Genomic DNA, 26,111 nt, shown 5'->3' with positions numbered 1-26,111 from the left:
AGATGTTTAATAGACAGCGTGTGATGTACGTTTCTGTAATTCCGAGGTGATCGGATGATTCATGTCAATGTCTATGTACATATCATACCAGTCTTACTGACAAAGCTGGAATCGCCTCTGATATCGAATAAAATGTTGGAGAGCTCTAACCTTCTGGACTAGGGTATGATTTAGGTTCTTTTTTATATGTGTGTTAATCCCAAGGTGAAGGATGCTGCAATTCTATGTACATATCGTACCAGTCCTACTGACAAAGCTGAAATCGCCTCTGATATCGAATAGAATGTTGAGAGCTCTAACCTTCTAGACTAGGGTGTGATTTAGGTTCTTATTTTATGTGTGTGTTAATTCAGAGGTGAAGGATGCTGCGATTCTATGTACATATCGTACCAGTCTTACTGACATAGCTGGAATCACCTCTGATATCAAATAGAATGTTGAGAGCCCCTTCTAGACTAGGGTATGATTTAGGTCTTTTTTATGTGTGTGTTAATTCCAAGGTGAAGGATGCTGCAATTCTATGTACAGTACATATCGTACCAGTCCTACTGACAAAGCTGGAATCGCCTCTGATATCGGATAGAATGTTGGGAGCCCCTTCTAAATTAGGGTATGATTTAGGGGTTTTTTGTGTGTTAATTCAGAGGTGAAGGATACTGCAATTCTATGTACATATCGTACCAGTCCTACTGACAAACCTGGAATCGTCTCTGATATCGAGCACTTAAAAGAATCAAGTTTACAACGGGGTGACAGAACTTGTTTTATCGCCTCATCCCATCTTATTTTCGGGAATGTCTGAAGATTTAATGGGACTCGTGCTTCCAACGTCATGAAACATTAGCAAGATTGAATGCTTTGTAACTCTGCCATCAATTTTATGTCAAATGAACACAACACTGTTAATCACTCGAGGGAAGTAGCAATATAGTTTAATGCTTATTACAAGGGGGCAACTGAAAGATACACAGGGCACCAGGATCAATCGTCCTTCCCCCCCCCCCATTGATCTGTTTGATCCGATCATGTTGATGGAGGGTAACAAAGAGAGGTAAAGTGTCGCTTGGACATGAATGTTATTGTTTCATGGATTAACATTAATAATAGCTGCAAAGTTTCTATAATTTCATCATTTCCTCCCTCTTCTTGTCTTAATCATTTTGCTAATACACATTATAAACGAAGGCATATATATAAAATGCTTGTGGTTTGTGTACACATGTCGTGAAGCTTCCCCTTAAAATCTGTTACAATAAACACGCTAAATCGCTAAATCAAAGCATAGTGGTGTATCAATGCTATACCTATAGAATGCATGGTCACAGCAGTTTCTTTTGGGATTCCCAAAAGGGAAAACTATGGAGTCACTCTTTTAGACCTTGCAAAATTGTGAGTGGGATGGTGGATTGCAAAGTCGGCAACGATCATAATACGGATTGCAAAGTTGGTAATTACTATTACGGTTAGATTCGTCCAACACGGCAGCATACAGAAATGTTGTACTCAAAGCCGAAGCCACAGTGAACTAATCAGGTCACATATCCGTAGTCTATGCATGCTAAGTTTTTCAATACTGCCCTCATTACCTTTCGGGAAAAATTTGATACTGTAGATTTGATTAATAACTTAATTTAATATCGATGATCTGACAAACACTGACAATTTGTACCTTCACTGTTTACCACTTAATTGAGTCTCTCCACATTGCACACTAATTCACCTACACTATGTATAACATTGGCAGGGATGTGTTGGGGGGGGGGTAATATACCATGTGTCATTCTTGATAATTCATGCACAGTCATGCTATGTGTAGGTGGATAAACAGGCCTCTAGCCAGGAATTCTGAGTTGGAGAGGCACCAGCAAATTATGTTGTACATGTGTACATAAATGAAATAGTATTAAACTTAGGTATTCCTCAGTATTCGATCTTAATGTACGTATCTCCCGTCTGCAGCTTAGAATCTCACTTATATAAGCTCTCATTAGTGATTTGTGAGCTTATCTGAAAGTTGTCTTGTATTTCCCCCTTGATAGGACAACATGTAAGGCCTATATTTTATTCAAATCTCTGTGGGATGGATGATAAGCTGCAGTTTCCACAGCAACAGGAAAGTAAGAGTTGGCAAATGAGACTGGTTTCCCTCTCTAACCCTCCTCTTGTTGTTTGATATATTATTCATTTATTTATTTGTTTTATTTAGTAATTTTATTTCTATAAATATCTGAGGTATATTTATTTTCCATCTCCTCAAATCTTTAAACAACCGATACCTTTAGGAAAGTGATGTATGTGATCAAAATTCACTAACTCCTATTTAGCAATACAAGCACCCTGTCTGTTGTCATGGTAACATCCACCTATGCAAAGAGAATGTAGAGAGTGTTGTTGATGCAGTGGTCTATTTTTACAGAATAGGAAATTTGAGATGTGAACATTATATCACTATAAATAAAGCGAGTATATTTATGCACGATTTAACACAATTGCAAACACCACCTTGAATGGGAATAGTCTTATACTGCAGATGTGTGCATGGAGGTAAAAACAGAGTTTTTACCTCCATGATGTGTGTTGTCACGGTATGCCTGTTGACAAAACATCCAGGAAGTCTATTGGAAAGGAGAAGCATGGGTTGGAATTGACAAATTTACAGAGCACTTCGTTTGCTATATAAACATAGTAAAAGCAGTGAAAATGTAGTAAATCTATATGTTAATACAGGAAAAACTGGATGATGTGCATGGATAAAGTGAGACTGAAGTTTCCTGTGCTATAGTTTAATTTGTTATTAAAGTTGTCCAAAAATATAACACTCTGTTTAATAAATAGTATTGGAAATTGACTCTCTCACTTACATGTCTCCTCTTAACATATATGTACTCTGACTAAACTGTACCTAGAGTGACCTGGCAACCTTTTAACACTGACCTTCCATGGTGACCGGTCACCTCAGGTCAACTTTGCTCTTCACCTACCTGTCTCTTCACAACTTCTGCACTCTTACTCTATTGTGTCTTGAGTGACCTGGTAACCTTTGACACTGACCTATCAGGGTGACCGGTCACTGCAGGTCAATTTTGCTCTTCAGGTAACCTGTCTCCTCACATCTGCTGCATGCTGTCCCTACTGTGCCAGTAGTGACCAGGTAACCTTTGACACTGTCCCTACAGAACCGGTCACCTCCAGTTAAGCGACCTCATTTCTCTCTTGACCACCCAAAGTGTCAAGTTGTGTGCTACATAGATCATTCAAGATCTGCAGGTATCTCGGCTGTTTTTGTGAAGAAAGAAGATTACATTAGATTTTAGATTTGTAACGACTATAAAAACAGTCGATCAAATTGCTTTGTGGTCTTCCTGTAATGTTATACCATCTGCTCTGATAACTTGTGATGTACAGAATGTTATAATATTGTTTTCCTTAGTAATTGATCTTGTTCCAAAGTCAACACAACCAGAACTTTTAGTCAGTACGTATGTAAACAGACAGAATGTGTGTGTACATATATATATATTTGAAATTGTAGTGAGTTGGAAAATCGAGAACAGTGAAAAAACTTCCAGCCTCCACCGGGATTCGAACCCGGACCTCCCGCTTTATATGCGGACACCTTTACCACTAGGCTGGACACTGATTGTATGTCCAGAGGTTCGAAACCGGTAAGGAAGGTCGTAATTCCACTGTAGGCGTTTGTCACCTATATTGAACAATACTAGTTCTGTTTTGGTGACATATTTGCCTTACTCTAGAGATCAAACATGGCTACGGACGCTGTTTGTATACTGTATGTACATGCACACACATACAAAAGCATATATCCGAATGTGATAGGTACATGACTGAATAGTTGACAGATCTTTAACTAGAGAACTATCTACGGTATTCTGCAAATTACAAGTGATGCTCGTTTCCTCATAATGAGTGCCTTGGCCAAGACAGGATGTTTTCCAATTTTTTGTCGTGTTTTCAAACTGGGATAAGTTGGAAAGATGCCAGTGGGACAATACATTTCATAAACAAGAAGATGTAAAATGAGAAGAAGAAAAAACTAACTAAAAGCATCAAATTGATTATTATTCACAGCTGTCATGGCTCGGATTTTGGAAAAGAGAGAGAAAACAATTGTTCGAATCCTCCTTGAGATGACCTGAAACTGCCTTTTAAAGTAGTAGTAGTAGCAAGTGGAGAGATGGTTGGACAATGGGATAGGTTTTACAATAATAGATATATGTAAATGTTGTTATTTGTTTGGTTATTATTGAAGGAGGAGGGTGCTATTTTATTATTTATTTATTTTATAAAACAAAGATAGTGTTCATTGGCCAACAGTAAAGTAAGATTGACCTACTCTGTGATAGACAGACAAGACTTAACGTAATTTTTATGTCAGTCCTGAGCTGAAAGTCTTGGTAGAATTTTGTTATTTACCTAAGATTATAAAATAAAGTTTACAACAAAGCCCAAAAAAATTGAATGTCAACAACCTGCTTATGTAATGCAAAAAATTTGTTGTAGGTAATTCTTTCCAGTGATTTAATTTTCAGTTTCTTTTATCTTTCGAGTTATTGGAATATATCAATCTTGAGGAATAAAAAATTTTTTTTTGGTAGTTTGTGTTACAGTGTGTGTTAGTACAGGTTTACAATTAGATATGTGGTGTATTTTTGTTGGTGGGGGGGGAGAGGATGGGGGGTTTGCTTCGTGCAACAGTTTACTGTATTTGTATCGGATATTATCTTCATATAATCACCCACTTCTGTTTGATATTTTTTTTCTAATGCAATTATTGCAAAAAACTAGTTCATAACACTCATTTCTGTCATTATTTTTTCCCTTCTCTTGCCTTACCTCCTCTTATTCCTCCTACAAAAACAGGAGTTCTTCTTATCCTCATCCTCATCCTCTATTTTGTACATCCATCTCATTTATCCATCTCCTCTTACAATCTCTTCCTCCAGCCACTTAGCCAATGTCAGTATACACTGTAGATCCCCCATTGGAGGAGATTAACAGGAAGTCGATTGTTTTGCGTTCTTCAAAAGGGTTTTTGTTTCTTACCCAGTATTGGCCTCTAATTTGCACGCCCTAATTAATCTATCACTTGAGAGAAGCAAGACCACCACTGGTCAATTTATCTTGTCAGTTTGGTCTTGGGATACAGTTAAGTTCGATTGACATTCAACTCTGATAGGAGAAGAATAGTCTCATTTGATGTAGGCTGGCTAAATTCGATTGACATTCAAAATCTGAGAGAATGGAGTAGATAGCGGCGATCTCGTCTCGTACTCACTGCACGCGATATGCCTAGCTTAAATTGTAACCAGGCTACGTATATATGTAGCCAACTGTGACCTCATTAGGCTAGATGATTTTATTGGACATAACCATTAACAGTTTATTTGTTTTGGGTTATTAGATCATGCAGTTAAATTTGCTTGACATCAATTTTCAAGTCAATTCAAGGAGGTGTGAATGTTTTGGTTTCATTTGCTACTACTTACTTCCACATACATCAAGGTGTGGCTGTCATTATAGACACTTTTGAGTTTTATATTAGATATAATTGGTTTCAGACTAACTCGATTGACATCAATTGTAGGATAAAAGTTTAATTCCAAGTAATATTGAATGTTATATATCCTAACTTAATAGTTCAAATGACGTTTTTATGTTCTATGACTGCATGCTGTTAAAAACTTAAAATTAATTTTGATCACAAATGATCAGCCTGTGGTAAACCGCACATAATTTGTGGTAAATCTCATCAGATTTATGGTAAAAAATATTTGATAATTTGTGGTAAAGCCGACATTAATTACACTTCGAATCTCATTATCATAATTATTGTTGAAGGCACAGGAAGTTTGTCATCCTAAAGGTCTGAATTGACAGAATATTTTCTTGTTTTCAGGCATAAAATGTTGTTGTTGTCTGTTTTTTTTTTTCATTTCTTTTTCCCCTTATTGCCAATTAAGTTTTAGAAGACTTGTTCAGAGCATGAAAATAAAAATGCATGGTTGTGTTTTCAAATGAAAAGTCTCCCTACCAATTAAATGCTTTTGACGTCTTGAACGTAACAATACGTCAGCAGACATTAATCGTGTTGTTTATTAATATCAAAGGGTAATTAATAATGCTTAATGACATGACAAAACATCCATGATAGATGCCCCTTAATTGCCTGCATCAAAGGTAAAGGTGGATTAGTCTATTTACAAGCTATTTCCAACATTTGTCTGGGGAAATATACCATATATTGCAATCTTTCGAGAAAATTTCAAACCTCATAGGGAGAGAGGAAAAAAATTTGGATAAGAACTGACATTAACAATCTGGTCGCCTACAGACAGTTAGAAGATAATGCCAGAAAAACTAGGTGCCTGGAATTCAGGATATTATTAACGTAACTAACAGCTATCATAAATAGCATTGAGCGAGAGCAGTTATCCCTTGGCTTACATCCCTTTTTTGGTTCCTTGCTTTAGCAAAAGGAACCTATGCAGTCAGGTTGGCGTGTGTGTGTGTGTATGTATGTATGTATGTATGTATGTATGTGTGTGTGTGTGTGTGTGTGTGTGTCTGTGACACTTGCTTGGGTACGCTCTATCTCAATAAGGGAATGTTGGATTGAGGCCAAACTTGGACTATAGATCCGCCATATGGAGAAGGTGTGCCCTATTGTTTTTGGTGCCCACAAAGGTCACCAAAGGTCAGTTATGGTCCAAAAACCGAAAATATTAAAACTGCAATAACTCCCAGTGCCAATGTGCGACAAGATTGATATTTTGGGACAAGTTGTGAACTGGTTAGGGGAGCATTTTCAAACATAACGGTCATGTGATCCGAGGTCACCAAAGGTCAATTAATGATAAAAAACTAGTATTTTTGCGATAACTTGAGAACGAAATGTCTGTTAGGGTTGGGAGTTGCCTCAACGTGATCCAATTGTCGACCCGCATCTGGGTGACCCTTGACCTCAATTTGACCTCTGGTGACCTTTTCGTGTTTTTGGGATTTTTACAGTTTCGATGCTATTTTCAGATGTCAAAGGTACCTTCTGATCATAAATGTCAATAGGTTGACCCCGTGTGACCTTTATGTGCGAAGTTATATGGGGTCAAAGTTTTTCGGTCGGAGTTAGGATGGTTGTACAGACTTTTCGTTTTGTTTTTTGGAATCAAGAGATTAAACTACATCTGAAACCAAGGTCAAAAGGTCAAAGGTCACATTAGAAAAAATGTGCTTATTTTGGGAGGAAACGAGCAAAAAAGAAAATGTTTGGTTTTGATGCTAGATTTGGATATCAAAGGTACCTTCCGATCAAAAATGTCAATTGGTTGACACCCGTGTGACCTTCGTGTGCGAAGTTATACGAGGTCAAAGTTAATTTTCACACATTTAATGCAACAACTCCCAGTTCCAAGGTGTGACATGGTTGATATTTTTGGACAAGTTGCAAATGGTATAGGGGAATATTTTCAAACTTACCGGTCATGTGATCCGAGGTCACCAAAGGTCAATTAATGTCAAAAAACTAGTATTTTGGGGGTAGAAAATGGGCAAAGAAAAAAATGTTTGAATTTTTATAGTTTGATGCTCTAATTTAGGTCTCATCAATCAAAAATGTCAATAAGTTGACCCAAGGTGACCTTTGTATGTTAAGTTATATGAGGTCAAAGTTAATTTTCAGACATTTAGTGTAATAACTCCCAGTGCCAAGGTGTAACACAGTTGATATTTTGAGACAAGTTGCAAATGGTATAGGGGAATATTTTCAAACTTAACGGTCATGTGATCCGAGGTCACCAAAGGTCAATTATTGATAAAAAACTAGTATTTTTTGCGATAACTTGAGAACAAATTGTCCGTTAGGGTTGGGAGTTGCTTCAATGTAATCCAATTGTCGACCCGCATCTGGGTGACCCTTGACCTCAATTTGACCTCTGGTGACCTTTTCGTGTTTTGTGGATTTTTTACAGTTTCGATGCTATTTTCAGATGTCAAAGGTACCTTCTGATCATAAATGTCAATAGGTTGACCCCTGTGTGACCTTCGTGTGCGAAGTTATATGAGGTCAAAGTTAATTTTCAGACATTTAATGCAATAACTCCCAGTTCCAAGGTGTGACAAGGTTGATATTTTTGGAGTAGTTGCAAATGGTATAGGGGAATATTTTCAAACTTAACGGTCATGTGATACAAGGTCACCAAAGGTCAATTAATGATAAAAAACTAGTATTTTTGCGATAACTTGAGAACAAATTGTCCGTTAGGGTTGGGAGTTGTTTCAATGAAGTCCAATTGTCGACCCGCATCTGGGTGACCCTTGACCTCAATTTGACCTCTGGTGACCTTATTAGTGTTTTGTGGATTTTTACAGTTTCGATGCTATTTTCAGATGTTAAAGGTAACTTCTGATCATAAATGTCAATGGGTTGACCCCCGTGTGACCTTCGTGTGCGAAGTTATATGAGGTCAAAGTTAATTTTCAGACATTTAATGCAATAACTCCCAGTTCCAAGGTGTGACAAGGTTAATATTTTTGGAGTAGTTGCAAATGGTATAGGGGAATATTTTCAAACTTAACGGTCATGTGATACAAGGTCACCAAAGGTCAATTAATGATAAAAAACTAGTATTTTTGCGATAACTTGAGAACCAATTGTCCGTTAGGGTTGGGAGTTGTTTCAATGAAGTCCAATTGTCGACCCGCATCTGGGTGACCCTTGACCTCAATTTGACCTCTGGTGACCTTTTTCGTGTTTTGTGGATTTTTTACAGTTTCGATGCTATTTTCAGATGTCAAAGGTACCTTCTGATCATAAATGTCAATAGGTTGACCCCTGTGTGACCTTGGTGTGGGAAGTTATATGAGGTCAAAGTTTATTTTCAGACATTTAATGCAATAACTCCCAGTGCCAAGGTGTGACAAGGTTGATTTTTTTGGACAAGTTGCAAATGGTATAGGGGAATATTTTCAAACTTAACGGTCATGTGATCCAAGGTCACCAAAGGTCAGCTAATGTTAAAAAAGTAGTATTATGGGGGGAGAAAATGGGCAAAGAAAAAATGTTTGAATTTTTACAGTCATGCTCTATTTAGGTCTCACCGATCAAAAATGTCAATTGGTTGACCTCCGGGTGACCTTCAAAAGTTCAAAAGTCAATTTTTTGACATTTAATGCAATTAAATCTCAATGCCAAGGTGTGACATGGTTGATATTTTGGGACAAGTTGTGAATGGGGTGGTGGAACATTTTGAAACTTCAAGGTCATGTCATCTGAGGTCACCATTGTTATCATATCTGTTGACACGCTTGTAGGTCTCTTATATTTCTTACATTTTCGACGCCATATTTAGATCTCAAAAGTGCCTTTTGATATAAAATCTGATCACATTTACGGTGATCACAAAAGTGTTGGCTATAGTGTTGGTTACTTTATGGGAACATGTAGGACAATTACTTGGACTATTTCAGCCCAATCTTGCTTGATAATATGATGTGTATTGTCATATACCCCAAGCAAGGAACCACAGTGCCCTTGGGCTCTTGTTTTAGTATTATAATATTATTTCCAGTTTTACGGAAAAACTACGGACAGTCATCGCAGGAATATGTTACTGAATTATGCAATGTGACACACCTCGATTGATATCACCGATATTTTAGTTCGCTGTGTAGTTTTTGTGTCTTATCTCCGCTTCTAAGCATCTGAACCCTGCAAGAATGATTGTCATCTCTCTGAACTGGCAATCAGTATCTGTAATTTGATGCATCCTTCTCTCTCCCTGTTTATCTTTGCAGATGCTTGTAGCATCTCCGTAAAATATTTTCTTTCTCTCTGTGTTTCTCTGGCGGTCGCTAAAGCACTTTCCTTTTTTTTTCTCTCTTTCCGAGATCAATAATTTAACAGCTAAGTTGTCATCCGTTTCATTGCTTCATTTTCTCTCTTGATGTAAGATGATCCAGTGTACTTGCATATATATACTGTATATGTATATCAGAGTCTCAGTATGGCATGAGGCGGCCAATGAACCAGACATTCTTTGTTTCACATCATTTGAAGAAACTTGAGGAAAAAAAGCATGAGCATCTTTTGCCCTTTCTTGAAATTGTACAGCTTTGAAAGTCATGGAACGGTGGCATTGTAATTAGCAATGTATATTAATTATTAATTAAGCACTACCTTAAACTTGTTTAACATTGTAGAAAAGTAGATTTTATGTAAGAAGAAGGATCAAGCAATAAAAGCATAAAAAAAAGGATGAAAATGTGCTGACATGTCATGGTTTGTATATAAGTGACGACACAAACATGCTCTCAAAGTGGACTGTGTCATCACAGTTCTACTTCTAGGACAATGTAACTCATACATCAAACCCTTTTACCATGTCAAACGTTTTGGACAAATTTGTCAAGAAAAGGAGATGCTGACAAGTTATAAATCCATCTATTTCATGACCTGCATCATAAGTTAATAGATAACAGCCATGATGACCTGAATTTCAACTTGAGGCCACATCTTTGGCTCTCTTTCAGAGTTTAGTGTTCTCACTAAAAGCAGAATTCACATATTCCTTGTGTACAGGTTCTCAACGAAACAGTAAAGCTTGTGTTCCTTGGAGATTTTTCTGCTTTCCTTCCGTCGTACCTATCAATCTACCCTCCCCTTGGATGCCCCTCCCCCATGATGCCCCTCCCCCACGATGCCCTCGCGATGCCCCTCCCCTTGATGTCCCTCCCCCCTCTTTCCTACTCCTGCACACCCTCTGCAATCTTTGCTGGCAGATCTGTTCCTCCTGACATGTGATAAATGTATACAGCTAGAGCACACACATCTTATGCATATTATTTGGCATATATACCCTTTTCCTTATTGTTCTTCATTACCTCCTCTCCAAGTTGATTATAAACTTGGAAGTTTTACTAAATAAACTAAATAAACGTTTTACTAAAGTTGGAAGTGATAAATGGGAGGCAAATTAGTCGTGTGTACCCTGACACAACCAATTCATTTTGTAATACATCTAGGAAAACGTATGGTACAAAGCTTGTAAGCATGGTGCACATTGAAGAAGTATTACTGTCACGTTATTAGAGTGTAATCTGCATTTGAGCATCTGGTTGCATTTAATTATTAATCTTGTACAGCCCTAATTGTCTAGTCAAACATATCGTTAGCTAAGATTTTGTTCTAGCTGGAATATATATGCTGAGAAGTGTTTCCTCTCATCCACAATGATGCCATCACTTATTAACAACTTTAGCCCAGAGTTTTATATGCAAATTAGGTAAGATGTGTATATACATACATATATAGCTCTGTCTTCAATCAGAGGGTTGTATTAACAGTTTTTGGTATTATTTTTGGAAAGAAACATGGCTTTTTGGAGGTAGTAACTGTAAAAGTGAATGCTACCACTGCAACACACAAATGTTTCAGTATAAATTTACTTTCTAGGCATGAGGTTTTATGAGTTAGTTCATTCCTCATTTCCCATTCTCCTCACCACTACTACTATCTTGCTGTACCATTATCTAGAGCACTTGGTTACCTGTTGGTAAGCACTGACCTCTGTCGGTGACTGGACCATTCTGGTCTTCTGCCCTCCCTCTCATTTTACCACCCTAAATGTTTTCAGAGCAATATGGGAAGGAAACTTTCTATCTTGAAAAAAACTTGCTTTGTATGTTGTGATACTGGCGCAACAAATCAATCAATCCTGCAGGTATTAATGTTTAACTTCGTCTTCCTCCTCATGCTCCTCCTCATCCTCCCTTTTCTTCTTCTCCTGTTCCTCCTCCTCTTTATTCTTCCCCTCCTCCTCCTCTTTCTTCTTCTCCTCCTACTGCTCTTTCTTCTTCTCCTGCTCCTCCTCTTTCTTCTTCTCCTGCTCATCCTCCTCCTTTCTTCTTCTCCTCCTGCTCCTACTCCTCTTTCTTCTCCTCATGCTCCTCCTCTTTCTTCTTCCCCTCCTCTTGCTCCTCCTCTTTCTTCTTCCCCTCCTCTTGCTCCTCCTCTTTCTTCTCCTACTCCTCTACCTAGCTTTCTTCTTCTCCTTCTCCTCCTTTTCTTATCCTCTTTCTTCTTCTCCTCCTTCTCCTTCTCATCCTCATCCTCTTCCTTTTGCTCTGTAAGTAACTGGAGAGATATCCTCCAAATGCAAACTGTTGCTTTAATAGTATATATATATATATATATATATATATATATATATATATTGTTTGTCAAGAATAACTTCTGTTATGTGTGAATTTGTATCTCTTGAAGTAATCCTCTGAAGCATCCTTCAGTTGAATTATGTGTTTACTTAAATATATGTTGTATGAATTGTTAGGGACAATGTCTTGAACTTTGCTATGTACAGTATGTGGAAACACATGATAGTGATATTATGGCATCTCAATACGGGAATGAACATTCGTAGGTCTCAAAAGACAAGGATTTGTGAGGGTTCTTTGTTCACATACTGTATTGAAGGGTCTGTAAAGTCGAGATGCAAGAGGAATGGTGAAGTTATAAAATGCGAATTGAGCCTTTTAATTATATTGAGATTGGATAGGTATATACCTCAAGGGAACCAAATATGAGTTCCTTTGCATGGCTTGACAAGTTTTTCTGAAAATAAAAATTCTATGCAAAAATTCTAAAAAATGCTATGAATTTAACATTTTAAAATGGACTGTCAGATGGGCAATGTTAAAGATGTTGTTTGTGTTGTGCTATAAACCAATATTCTTAACCAGGAAAAAACATTGTGTCAAATGTAGGATGCAGCTGAGGGGGCTGCAGCATACTGCAGCCAGGCTGCATAGGACGTACTCTTGAACTGTGGTGTGCTCTTTCACAAAGTCTGCATTATGCAAAATGGGTAACTGCTACTACACAAATTTATAAGATTTATAGCTGCAGGTTTAGTGTACCGAGACCACACTTCTTTCACTATTTTATGAAAAATATAGCTTTAATAAAAACTGCAACACAAAATTTGATGTTCACTAAATGATTCCCTGATAGTGGCTGTCGATCTGCTGTGATAACCTTCATTATTTTGATACTGATTGCAGCCTTGCTGCAGGAAATTTTGCAGTTGCTGCAGCTTTCTGTTTCTGTTGACACAGTTCCTTAATGTTATGTTAATGTAATGTTATGCATTGCTGTTTCATTTTGCAAAAAATTAATTTTAAATTGAATTATTCCTGTCATGATGCATATAAAACAGTTTTGAGACCTTGACCTTAAATATCTTTCTGTTCGATGGTTCAGTATGGCACCCACAAGAAATTTAGAATATATGCGAGTCCTTGATGCAAAATGTCGCCTTTAGAATTGGGTTTCTCAATTCCAGTTGAACATCACCAACCTTTTAGAATAGGTAATCTGATCAGGCCGAGAAGCGATTGAGAGTTCAGGGTCGAGTTGGAAAATAATGTGAACATTGCATTTGAATAATTCTTTTCTGCTGAGCTATAATGAAAAGGATTTTCTTGTGGCTGAAGTTGATTGCTTAGCAAATTTACTGACAATATTTTTGTGTCTGTGGGGGAAACCACATCCTCCTATCATTTTTTATTGCAAAGATATGAATTTTTCATATTAAACAATATCTTGTCAATACATCTGGCAACAGCAGAATTGGTGATGTCACCAGGGCTCTTCAGCTGTAAATATTTTTGTTTTGTATTTTTGATATAATTTGTAAATCATGGCATAAAGAATATTTCTACAAAAAAAAAGAAGATACATGTTGATGAAATTCTAAGTACAGAGAACTTTTGAAAGCTAAGTTAATAATTCCAAATGTATCAGACTTCAAGGCTACATCAACCCTAAGAATAAAATAGCCTAAGTAGTAGCTTTTGAATAGGATTTGTGCAGATGACATCATAGAATCCCTACTTTTGATTTAAACTGCCTGAAAAATACAGTTACTTTGAAGGTTAAGCTAGTCAAAATAAGTTACTTTCAAGAAGATAAATTGGGGATAAGGTCTAGTAGTGTGGAATAATTTTCTCTTCAAAATAAATATCACACATTGCTTGTCACTGGAAAAATCCTGTCAAGTGTCAGTTGTCGTTTGCAGTTTAAGAGATAATAAGCTCATTTTTTTTTGGTTGTAAAATCCTTATCCTTTAATAGCCTCATTTGAACCCAGTTTTGCCCGTGGATACCAGACATAAGCCTGAATTAATTTACATGATCTGGTCGTCAAGTACGTGTTAAGCTCAGTATACAGTTAAGTATATATCTGAGCAGTTTTCCATTTACCATGCGGTGATGTGACATGAAAGGTTTCATGTAGGCCTGTACGAAAAGGAGAATGAATGAACCAATAACCCTACAGTGCAGTTTCACATTTTTACATACAGTGTTTAAAATACACTGTAGGTGGAGAGGGGGGGGGGGGGAAGCGTCACCTCTCTCACCCCCCTTTCCAAACCTTTCCCACCCTCCTGTGTCCCTCCTTATTGGTCCTAGATTGTTAAAGCGACACACAGATCCTCATGTATATTGGGGTACTGCGTAGATCATGTATAGTATTTACACACTGTATGTTAAATCACTATGTATGTGTACACATGTACTGCAGTGTAGTGTTGTTTTTGTATGGATGTTACATGGAATACTGTATATAGCTGTACAAGCTCTGCTGTGAAAAATGTTGCATTACCGGTAATTAATATCACGTTTTAGTTATTGGATGGATGCCAATAAAATAATAATCAAGAAATGAAGTATGGTATTCTTGAATTAATCAGCTCGGTTTATGGATCATGTAATATTAACTATATGGATCCAGAGTTAAGTTTTACAATAGCTTTCTTTTGAGTTAATCGCACAGTGGGGCAATTAGTACAGTTATCTATACAGTATATATATACACAACATAGAAAGTTATGTTTATATAATGTGTAGTGACGTATTAAGGAGTTTCACTACCCTCCAAGTATTGCATAAATCTATGTTGTTCATGTATGCAGCTATGTGTCGACTAACACATATTTAATTTCTGCCATATGAGGCTGTGCAGGGTTAGCTGTGAGTACGGTATGGAATTACTAAGTAACAGCCTTGGAGATATTTTGTCCCATTCATGTCACGTACTTAAACAATGTCAGCCATTAATTTGGTAGTTTTGTATACATTGTGTGTAATGAGATCTTTGAGGCACGAATTATGTGCACATAGGCAGATTATAGAGTTTAATGAAAGAGGTTTGTGCTTTTATTGGGATGAGTGGAGAAGGGTGTGGGGCCAGGGGTTGAGGTGAGTTGTTAGATGTGGGTGTCCATATGTTAAAGTGGGTGTCCTACCTTTTAGGCAACATGATGCTGAAAGCATCATTGTGATTGCGAAGCGATTGCCCTTCATGACAGGGGTCAAGGGGCCCACTATAGGGGCCCTTGTGGGGCTTAAGGGGGCAATGCACCCTTAGAAACTTTGTTTTTTGAGGTATCGGAGGGTAAAATGCAAGCTTTTTAGTTAGTCAAAATGAGATTTGATTGTTAAACTTAGGGAAAGTCATTTCTGTAACCCTGTATATTTGCGTACTCAGTACTGAAAACTTGAGAAAACTTTGCCCTGCTTCATATATATTTTGCAAGCCATGCACGGAAATAAAGGCCGTCATTTTGGGAAACCGGCCGTGCAAAAGAAGGCTGGACGGCTGGCTGCCTAAAGCTCTGGTGGGGGAGGGGAGAGATAATCTTAGGTGGACTTGGGTGGGGGGTGGGAGTTAATTCTGAACATATGTGACAAAACTGAGAAAAGGTACCTGTTGTTCCACAATAGAAAATATCATCTTAGGCAAATAAAGATGAGGTTTGTATAAATCTGTGTACTTTTGGGAGAGTGTAGTACTGTAGTAGAAAAGTAAATAAAGGTGGGTGAAGTGGGCAGAGGAGGGTGGGGCAAGATGGGTGCAGGGAGATGTGAGAAGTTAGGGATAAAAACTAATTCCTGTGAAGTATGTGTAGTGATATACAGCTACACTGAGCCTGCTGTACGTTTACAAATCTGTGAAAATTTTAAATATTTTCTTTACAAGAACTGCACTGAAATATATATCATCTTAAGCAAATAAAAAAGATAAGTCACCTTGGTATAGCAGATTTTAATATGATTCTATTGATTTTTGTTTTCTTCTCGCCAACAGACAGTGAACATGAACGGCAGGTTATCCTTCAGAATGCTGTCCCAGAGATACAGATTCATTGTCAACAGTTTGGCTTGGAGTTTCAGGTATTTAATTAAAAAAATAGTCACTGTATGTATGTATGTGAGTTTGTTCAGGTGTAAGTATGCGTGTGTGTGTGTACACATGTGTGTGTGTATGTATGTATGTTTGGCTGACTAGCTCACAGAGAGAGATAGAGATCGCACAGCTGGCTTATTGTAAATGTCCAAATAGTTCTTATTAGAGCATTGGAAAATAATACATACAGTATGTTCCTTTTCGAGAAAAAAAGTTGGGTAGACCTTAAAAAACATTTGCATAACAGATTATAGGATGTTGCCATGTTGACATTTAAATTTTAAACAAGAGACTATCTACTCAATAGTAGACTGTTATATAACTCAAAATAAAATGAAACTGTTAGCAAACTGCTTATCCACGAGAGAGCCTGTGTAAGAGAATGTGTAAAAGTAAGTTGGCCTGACGTTTCGATCCTAGCAGGATCTTCTTTAAAGGCTAAATGACAAGTAACAGTAAGAGAAGGGACAAAAACACGCACAGAATACAGATAGGTTTATATAACTCAACAGAATTAGTCTAATAAATAGTAGATTGTCTTGACAGAAGACAAATCAGCAGTGGACTATACCTCATCAGTAGATAATTTACATAACAGTAGAACTAAGTCAGCAATATAGGTAGACGATTAATTCAACAGAAACTGTCAATAGAAGACTTTTAAACCTTAAGATTAGACTAACTCAATATAAGACTATTAATTTAAACTCACCTGGACACTAACTAAACAGTAAGCTATCAATTGAAGACGATTAACTTCAAAGAGTAGAAAATAAAAGTTGATAGTAAACTATTATTTACAAAAGTAAACAACAAACTTAGTAGTGGATTAGTTCAGAAGAAGTCAACATTAACTCAATAGACCAACAACTCACCAGAATATATGATTACTATCAGACCACCAGTAGACTCACTCAACCAGTAGACTATTCTAGGCCCTGTTTGCACTAGCCTGCAAACATAGTGTCGAACCTCGCGCCTGGTGTTAAATCACACACATCAGACCCCGCAATACTGGGATCGAGCGAGCTCGGATCAGATCCGACAGTCTCGTGTTAAACTCAGCTCGGGGTTAACCTTGGTTCGGCGTTGACCTTTGACTTCTGTGTTTGTTAGCTGCGTAATTTGACACATTAGTAGCTAAGGTATTAGTAGCAGCGCTGAACATCACACTGCTTTTGTTTCGGGCCATTTCCTCTCTGCAGTAAAGCAACGTTAACTTCCCGCTCAGTATTCACAATCGCGGGGCCTAATGCAAACACGACAGGGTTCAAAATCAATTTAATTTTGACCACAGAGTGCGGGGTCAGCTTCCGAAATGAAATTGCGACCTTAAATTTTACTGGAGACAATTAACTCCATGACCAAATATGTCAGACAGATTGAAAACACTTGTCTTCGCTGAAACTTTACACCCACTTTTTTTACTAACCATTTGCAGAGCTTGTTTTTCTGGTTGAGAGGTATTTTTTTGTTCAAATTTGGCCATCCACAACTTCTGGCAATAATTCTCAGACCTATAACCATCTACTTAATAATGTACTGAAAATTGACTAAATGAGAAATTATTGACAAATTTTGATGAAATAAAAAAAAAAAGGGAAGATACAAATTTGAGAGATAGAAGTCTAGGAAAGTACAACTGAGAACATTTTAGCAATTCCCTGCAGGTTTAAAAATTGAGGCTAAAGTTGCAGCTGGCCTTAAAAAGGAATTCAAATATGAAAGATTGTATCTAAAATCTTACTAGTGGAGTAAATGTACTTTTTATTATCATCCATGATCATATCAGCCACTGCTCCAAATTTCAGCATTCCATAAACATATTTTTCCAAAGTACTTTTCTCTCACAGGTTTCTCCATTTAGGTTAAGTGTGACATTGTCCATTGAGTCTGACAGTTAAAGCTGCATTAAAAAAATTTAAACAATAATTATATTAAAAAACGTTAGTCCTTGGTACACTTGCATTTGAATATGAAAATCACAGACCCTAAAACAGATTTGTTTGGATGAAGGGAGGGGGTGGGTGAGGGGAGGAGGAAGGGAATGGGGTAAGGGAAAGACCAAAGATGTATTGAATACTGATGCGGGATGTGACTTCATTGTATTAAACACACCTACCTATTTGAAAATCATTGCTGTGAAAATTATTCTCAGGTGCCCTGCCAAAAGTGTACAGTAGGTTAAGTGTTGGCATCCCTCCTCTTCCCCACCCCCAAATTTTTTTTTTTAAAAGTTTTATCCACCAGGATATCCTTTGAATGCCAAGTTCTGTTCAGGTTGTGACCGACAGTAACAAAGTAACATGGATATTCATGGGCATGTGAATACTACACGGGCACACAGAGAGTGACAGCGTAGTATCATCAATTTCTAATACTCATGGATTTGCCCACGCTGGGCGGCACTGGGCGGCCCCGCCCAGCACTAAAAATTTCCGCCCAGCACTGTCTTAAAAATCGTGAATCCCTACCAGCACTATTTTCATCTAATATCCCGACATTCCTAACAATATATTCAACATAAATTGGGCCTAGCCTATGCCAAAATCATACAGACTAATAATGCATCAGTTATGCATGCGAGAAACATTACTCTCAATCGGTCCCTTGTAAAATCTCTTTGAAACAAATAATAACTTTTACCAGGTACGTAATATATTTCACTAAAAAATATAAAAAATGTAAATTGTTAGCACAACTAGTACTTGTGTATGTGCTTAAAAAGCTACACAAGTGCCAGCATTTGGCATCTGAGCACCTTCAAAAATCGAAAAATTTCTCAAAGGGGAGGGGGACACCCCTCCCCCTTAGACCCCTCCCCCAGGATGGTGATCAGTATACCCGGCACTCAGGAAATCCTGGGCACATCCCTGCATGTGAATACTACACGGGCACACAGAGAGTGACATCATAGTATCATCAATTTGTAAATACTCATTATTTAACACACACTGCGCTGTAAATATCACATGAGACATGTGAGCGCCATTGAGGCGAGATGGGGATCTTCAGCTTTATTCTCCAAAGTCTGTTTTTGACACCTTCCTCTGCTTTGCTCTTGACAATATCCTGCCGTTGTAATTTCTCCACAAGAGACGGGGGTTTTTTCTTTTTCTTTTTTCTTCACCCTTTTCCGATTCCATCCCCTCCCCAGAGCCTCTGAAAAGTAATAGGGAGTGTAATTAGTAATTAATCTTATGGCATCACCTGAGGTGAAAAGGCTTCCCAAACAAATGATACGCATTTTAAATTAATCGTTTTTGCAAGGAAAGAAATGGTTCAGATTTTGCAATGAACTTCCGATTAGAGGCCTATAAAATGTGCAAGACATGTGGGATGTTTAGCTAGTTCATCTGATGGGAGTTCATGGTCCAGTTTTCAGTCTCTTTTTAACCTCTCCATCAATTCTGGGAGTGAAAATTCCCTCCTCAATCTCCTTTCCCCTGCTTCCCCTTTACCCATTTCCCTCCCCCCTCCCACAATATTAGTGCATTTAGCGACCTGTAAAATATTGTAAAAGATGTGGCATGTCGCTGCCTCTGTATTAGGAAATCATACTCCAGTCTTGAAAGCCTGTTATTGCCTTCATCATGATTGAAAGTGATGGTTTCCTATCTCCTTCCCCTCCCCCCCACTCTCCCTCCTCCCCCACAATACAAGTATAAGTGAATTTAGCAACTGTAAAATATTGTAAAAGATGTGGCATGTCACAGCCTCTGTATTAGGATATCATACTCCAGTCTTGAAAGCCTGTTATTACCTTCATCATGATTGAAAGTGATGGTTTCCTATCTCCTTCCCCTCCCCCCCCCACTCTCCCTCCTCCCCCACAATACAAGTATAAGTGAATTTAGCAACTGTAAAATATTGTAAAAGATGTGGCATGTCACAGCCTCTGTATTAGGATATCATACTCCAGTCTTCAAAGCCTGGAATCACCCCTTCATCATGATTGAAAGTGATGGTTTCCTATCACCCTCCCCTCCCCCCTCACCGCCCCTCACAATACAAGTGCATTTAGCGACCTGTTAAATATTGCAAAAGATGTGGCATGTCACTGCCTCTGTATTAGGAGATCATACTCCAGTCTTCAAAGCCTGTTATTACCTTCATCATTATTGAAAGTGATGGTTTCCTATCACCCTCCCCTCCCCCCTCACCCCCCCTCACAATACAAGTGCATTTAGCGACCTGTTAAATATTGCAAAAGATGTGGCATGTCACTGCCTCTGTATTGGGAAATCATACTCCAGTCTTCAAAGCCTGTTATTACCTTCATCATTGTTGAAAGTGAGTTTCCCTCGCCACTAACCCTGTCTATGGTACTTTACACTGTATGTGAGCTGCCATTGGTCCTTTGTACATACAACATTGGACTACACTGTACAGTTTTCTGTAATATTTACAAGAATTACAATTTACTAATTTCCCCTTTTAAAGGAACCTGATTACAAATCAATGAAATTCACTGAAGGTATATTGTGAGTATATACAGCGAAACAGGAATTAATTTATACCTGAAACAAGCAAGTCATGAAAATATGCAGGGTAATGGGTTTTTCTTCTGTCAGAAATGAGGGTACCATAATCAACCTACTTAGTTAAATTATAAAACTATATAGTTATTTAATTCATAAAACTCCCCCCCCCCCCAATTCATTCAGCCTTGTTTTAGACATACTTGAAACACCACTATATATGGGGAACGTTGCTTTGCTAGATCAGATCTGGAACAGTCTCCCCTTACATCTGAAAGCAATCCAGCATGTGTCAACTTTCCAGAAAGAACTCAAGACGTTCTCATTCATGAATGCGTATCCATGTGTTTGATAACTGTTGTGTCCATTTTGGGTACTTTGCTCCTGCAGCGCTTCTGAGCAGTTTTTTTCTTCTAACTGGATAAAAGCGCTTTACAAATTCTTATATTATTATATAGTTACTAGCCATCAGGATGTACAAGTAGTGTCCAGTTCAAGAGTGCTAATAACTGCTGAAAGTACTTTCCCTGGATATTGCAATCCTCCTCCAAATAAGTTATTCCTATACTTTTCATATCACATAACCTCCCCCCCCCCCACCCCCCAAACCCTGTGCAAAAAAATTGGGCAACTTCTAGACTGAACATGACTTTTACTGCATTATAATGAAATGAAACTTAACTTGTATCAAGCTTATGAAGGACATTGTTTTGAGAATTGTATTAGCATTGATTAGCATTGAGTTGAGTCTGACAGTTAAAGCTGCATTAAAAAATTTAAACAATAATTATATTTAAAAAGGTTAGTCCTTGGTACACTTGCTTATGACAAAACACAGACCCTGAATCAGATTTTAGTTTGGATGATGGGAGTGGGTGGGTGAGGGGAGGGGGAAGGGAATGGGGGAAGGGACCAAAAATGTATTGAATACTGATGCCGGATGTGACTTCATTGTATTAAACACACCTACCTGTTTGAAAAATCATTGCTGTGAAAATTATTCTCAGGTGCCCTGCCAGAAGTGTACACTAGGTTAAGTGTTGCCATCCCTCCTCTCCCCCACCCCCACCCCCTAATATTTTGTGTGAAAAGTATTACATTTTCAAGCATCTGTTGTGAAACTACATGAGCAAACAGGGACTTTTAGCTTGGTCTTGTAGTCGTGTGACATAAATACACTTTGCAAAGCAGGAACGACCAGGTGCTTTGGAAATTTCCATATTGTGACCTTTCAATTTCTTTATTTCTAGCCTGAAGTTGAGTCTCTGCTGCAAGATTTTCATGCAGTTTATAGTCGTAACTTTCCTTTCACAGAAACAAAAATCAATCAGATTTCACTAGTTACAGGAAGTAAATATGGCCTCGCTGCATCACTTTTCATAGGAAAAAGCGTCACACGTCCTTCGTTAATAAACACTTACTACTGTGAATTTTTTCCTTCTCATTTTGTATCATTTAAATTTCAAAACAGATCAGTGTTACTGAAGCTGTTAAAGCCTGTACATTTCATAATGTCTTGTCCATGTCAATGTGCCTGTCTGAAACTGTAGATTCACAGAGCGTACTCCCTCACCTCATATAACCATAGATGCATTACCGTATTTACCTCGCTCTAGCATCTGGCAATTCTTTGTGTGTGTGTATGGCCACCTCCTTTCCGTAATTGCCATCCTCTTGTGAAAGCATCGCTCTTCTATCGCTCTTGATAATCGCTCTAGATCTATCGTAAATTTATCTTCGCAGTCCTGGGACGTTTCATAATACAAACAGGAACCACATTGTGCACCTGCCGGTTGAAGTTAGTGGCATAGGTCAGCAACAAAACATATCATTACCTGTTACAAGTTTTACAGATTGTTGTAGCATTTCCTACAGAAAACATATGCTCATGCTTGAGTGTTAAATCATCCTATCTAACGGTGGTTGAAAACTTGTTTACTTGGTTCAATATTTCATCAATAATTATGTCAAACGACTGATTTAAGTCTATCCTCGTTTACCTGTCTCCAGTCTATTTATGCACTTTCCTTATCTAACCGACCTACTTTCTGGTAAACATATTTGCATCAGGCCCTTAATCCTACATTCCGACCACTCAGTCTTCATTCAGAATTAAAGGTAGCGACCTATTTTTCCGTGGAATTTCCAAGTTTAATGGATTCTCGCATTGATTAAGAATGATTAATGGAAACCTGCTTGTTTCATCCCAATTACCAAATTAAGGTCACGTTTTATATAATACAAATCAGAATAAGTAAAAAAAATTAAAAATTCAATAAAACTGAAATAAGAATAACTCAATAGAAATTTGTAATCTAGAGGGGGCAGAGAGAGCAACAGGGTGTTTAGGGGGTGTAAGAGGGAGAGGGGTAGGATAGAGACAGTAAAATGCAATTGACTAAGCCTTCTAGCTTATAGAACTCATTGGATAACACGCAATTACCATGTACATATAACAGGCAAAATGTGCAATGTTTACAAAATGTGTACAATAAATAGGGATCTTCTCAAAAAAGCTTCTTTATTTCTCATGCATGTATGATGCTTTATGCAAAGTAGCATTATCATCTTTTGTTATAATAAACATGTTCTGGTCCACATCACTCCCTCCTTCCCCCCCCCCCCCCATCCCTCTCTCAGTTGTGTAGTCTCTCAGGTGTGTAGCCCTTGCAATTTTGTGTGCCTCTGACTTTCAAGCCAAGTAAAAAGATTTCTGATGAAATGATAAAATAAAAAGGGGAAGAGCTGAAACAAATTAGAGATGATTGCATCAAACTCATCGATTCGTTTGCTGTTTTTACCCTGCCACACAGAAAGGTAGGTGGCATTTTGGAGGCTAATATGTCGCATAATTCAGATAGACGACAATAATATGCGGAAGTGACTTTTATGCCAACCGCATTAAGATCCAATCAGAATAATAAACAGCTTTGGAAACCTATTTCTCTTTTTTCTTGATGTTTTTCATTTATTTTGATCCAGAGACATCATGCCCTACTTATCTGGATATTAGGTCGATTTGTGTCGTAGCTATCTTTTTTTTTGTATATTTTTTTAAAAAATGTTCATCTTTATTAAAGCTGTCTTTTAGGAGTTTGCATCTATTGTTACAATTTAGTAATCCATCACATCAATCCAATTTTTTGTTGTTGTAAAGCCCAGATAGAGTAACAAATAATTAATAATAATATTATAATAATTAACTGGTTTGCAGTTGTGAATGGGGTCGTGTGATTATTTCTCTCTGTTCAAGCCCCTCCCACTCAGCCACCCCCCCCAAAAAAAGGCACAGACAACAAACATTGAAATCTTCAGAACCTTTTGCGGGCTATTAATTTTATAACAAAACTGGTTGAAAACAGTTTTGGAAAGGAAAAAATGAACGTCTTGAGAAAAATATAATATTTACGTTGCTCCTGACTAACCTGTCTCCTCACAACAAAATCACTCCTGCTCTGCTGTGTATAAGAGTGTTCTCTTAAAGGCATTGAAGACTCACCCCAAACTGTGTGCGGCCATCTGAAAAAGTTAACTTTCTGTTGCTTGCAAGTGACGTTTTGTTTGTGTCGCTACAAAATGCAGACAGTAATGAAACGTGATACCTTGTTATCTTTAGCTGTACCTGAGATGTCCATCGCTGTATCGTTTATACACTGGGCTGTGGGTATTGACCGCAGCTGTATGTACTGACTGTACACTAGTGTATAATTACCGACGGTAGCAAGCGGTGTGTGTATTTTCTGGGATCGATGGTGGTGTCTAACACTTCTGTTACACCTCATTCGAAACTAGGTCAGATTACCAGCATTAGACGCTTCTTTTTGCGCGAGTTTTCAAACCCTTTAAACAGGGAGGGGAGGACGCTCGCATCCTTCGCCTATGTTTCCGCATGGAAGGCAGTTATTTCTTGTGACACTATGAGCAGCCACATACCCATGCGTGTAAACTAGATGAATGGCTAGTGACTTACATTTTCAGGGTCAGTGGTTTCCAATTTACATTACGCTTACGTTTTGGAATTTTCTAGCATTTGTGAGACCATTTCAGAGAGAATTGATTGATTTTGTCTCTGGACAACGAAAACCTTTAGCCAGCCACGTACAGTACCAGCCTCTGGGTACGTGGAATCGTTTCTGATGTCACCAGCTTTATCTGCTCAACAGTAGCCATTGGTTCGATTCGATCGTCTGCTGCCCCCACCGAGGACAACCTTTACTTGAAGAAATTCAAAATATTTAAATTTTGGTTCAACATCGATATATTCTTTCAACCGCTCTTTCTTTTGTTTGTAGAGAGAGTACATTTATCGTGACTTAACATAATAAAATTAAGAGGTTTGGAAATTTTGTTCCGTACAAGCCTCCCTCAACTTTTGACCCGGTAAATCTATTTCATGAAATCAGGGAAAAGAAGATGACATTGTTGATGAACAATTTGTTCAGCATTTGACCTCATCTGGGGAATAAAAAATGTTTGTTCAGCAGTTGACCTCATATGGGGAATCAAAATCTGTTACTTTTTTCGTAATTACTGTCATTAGTATTACAAAATTAAGGTTGTCCATCTATCAGCCGTTGACGAATTTATTTGTTTGAAAGCTTTCACAAGATTTTTATAAGTTTTATTGACGTAGGTGTTTTCTAGGTTACACAAATAGTTTCTGTAAAAGTTATATTAATTCAGGCATAGCATGTCTTCATTTTACCTTGTTTTTTTTTTCGTTTTTTTTAAATAATCCTGCAATTACGACACTTGAAATTGAGAAATAGCTGTCTACACTGCAGCAAAGGGAAAGGGAAAGGGAAAATTCAGTATTTATGATTGCCTGCCCACTTCCAGGGCACATGCATTTTGTATAAACTCACAAAATACAGATGTAGTATTAATTAGGTTCCTATGTACATTTTATCTGTTCATGCGCAACTTTGTTGATAGTTGGTAACATGTATTACTCCTAAGCTCATTCAAGAAAGATTCGTTTAAGCTTTCCAGTTCGGTTTTCTGCTTTGATATCCTTATAAGTATGATTTGATACGTTATTATATATATATATGTATGTATAAATTATATATGTATTTATACCACATATATATAGTATATATGTATATATTTTCAAGTCCCGGTGGAGGCTAGAAGTTATTTTTTAGTTCTGGATATTCCAACTCAAAAAACATATGGTACATTAAAAGCAGATCACACATCTTTTCTGCTATGTTCTTATATAGCCATTTTCACTTTGCATCAGTCAACGAGAAGCTTTTATCATCTCGGGGAGTTTTTCGGGCATATGATCAGTCGTATATTTTGCTTCTGTGGGTATTTTGTTCCCAGCTGAATTTATTTTGATATTATAGAGACCCTCTCCGTA

General features: G+C 37.7%; 1 protein-coding gene across 3 annotated transcripts in view; it reads left to right on the top strand.

The window, feature by feature from the left end:
• LOC139968677 (NACHT domain- and WD repeat-containing protein 1-like) overlaps positions 1-26,111 on the top strand; it is a 129,281-nt gene that overhangs the window by 63,625 nt on the left and 39,545 nt on the right. For all 3 annotated transcript variants that reach the window (XM_071972949.1, XM_071972951.1, XM_071972952.1), the window contains one exon: positions 16,164-16,249. In XM_071972949.1, coding sequence (XP_071829050.1) covers positions 16,164-16,249 — 86 coding nt within the window. The remainder of the gene's footprint in view (positions 1-16,163; positions 16,250-26,111) is intronic.

This window comes from Apostichopus japonicus, chromosome 6 (assembly GCF_037975245.1).
Source record: "Apostichopus japonicus isolate 1M-3 chromosome 6, ASM3797524v1, whole genome shotgun sequence".
NCBI classification, from domain to species: Eukaryota; Metazoa; Echinodermata; class Holothuroidea; order Aspidochirotida; family Stichopodidae; genus Apostichopus; species Apostichopus japonicus.
Note: the sequence above shows the minus strand (reverse complement) of the source record. Positions and strands in the feature narration are given on the sequence as shown.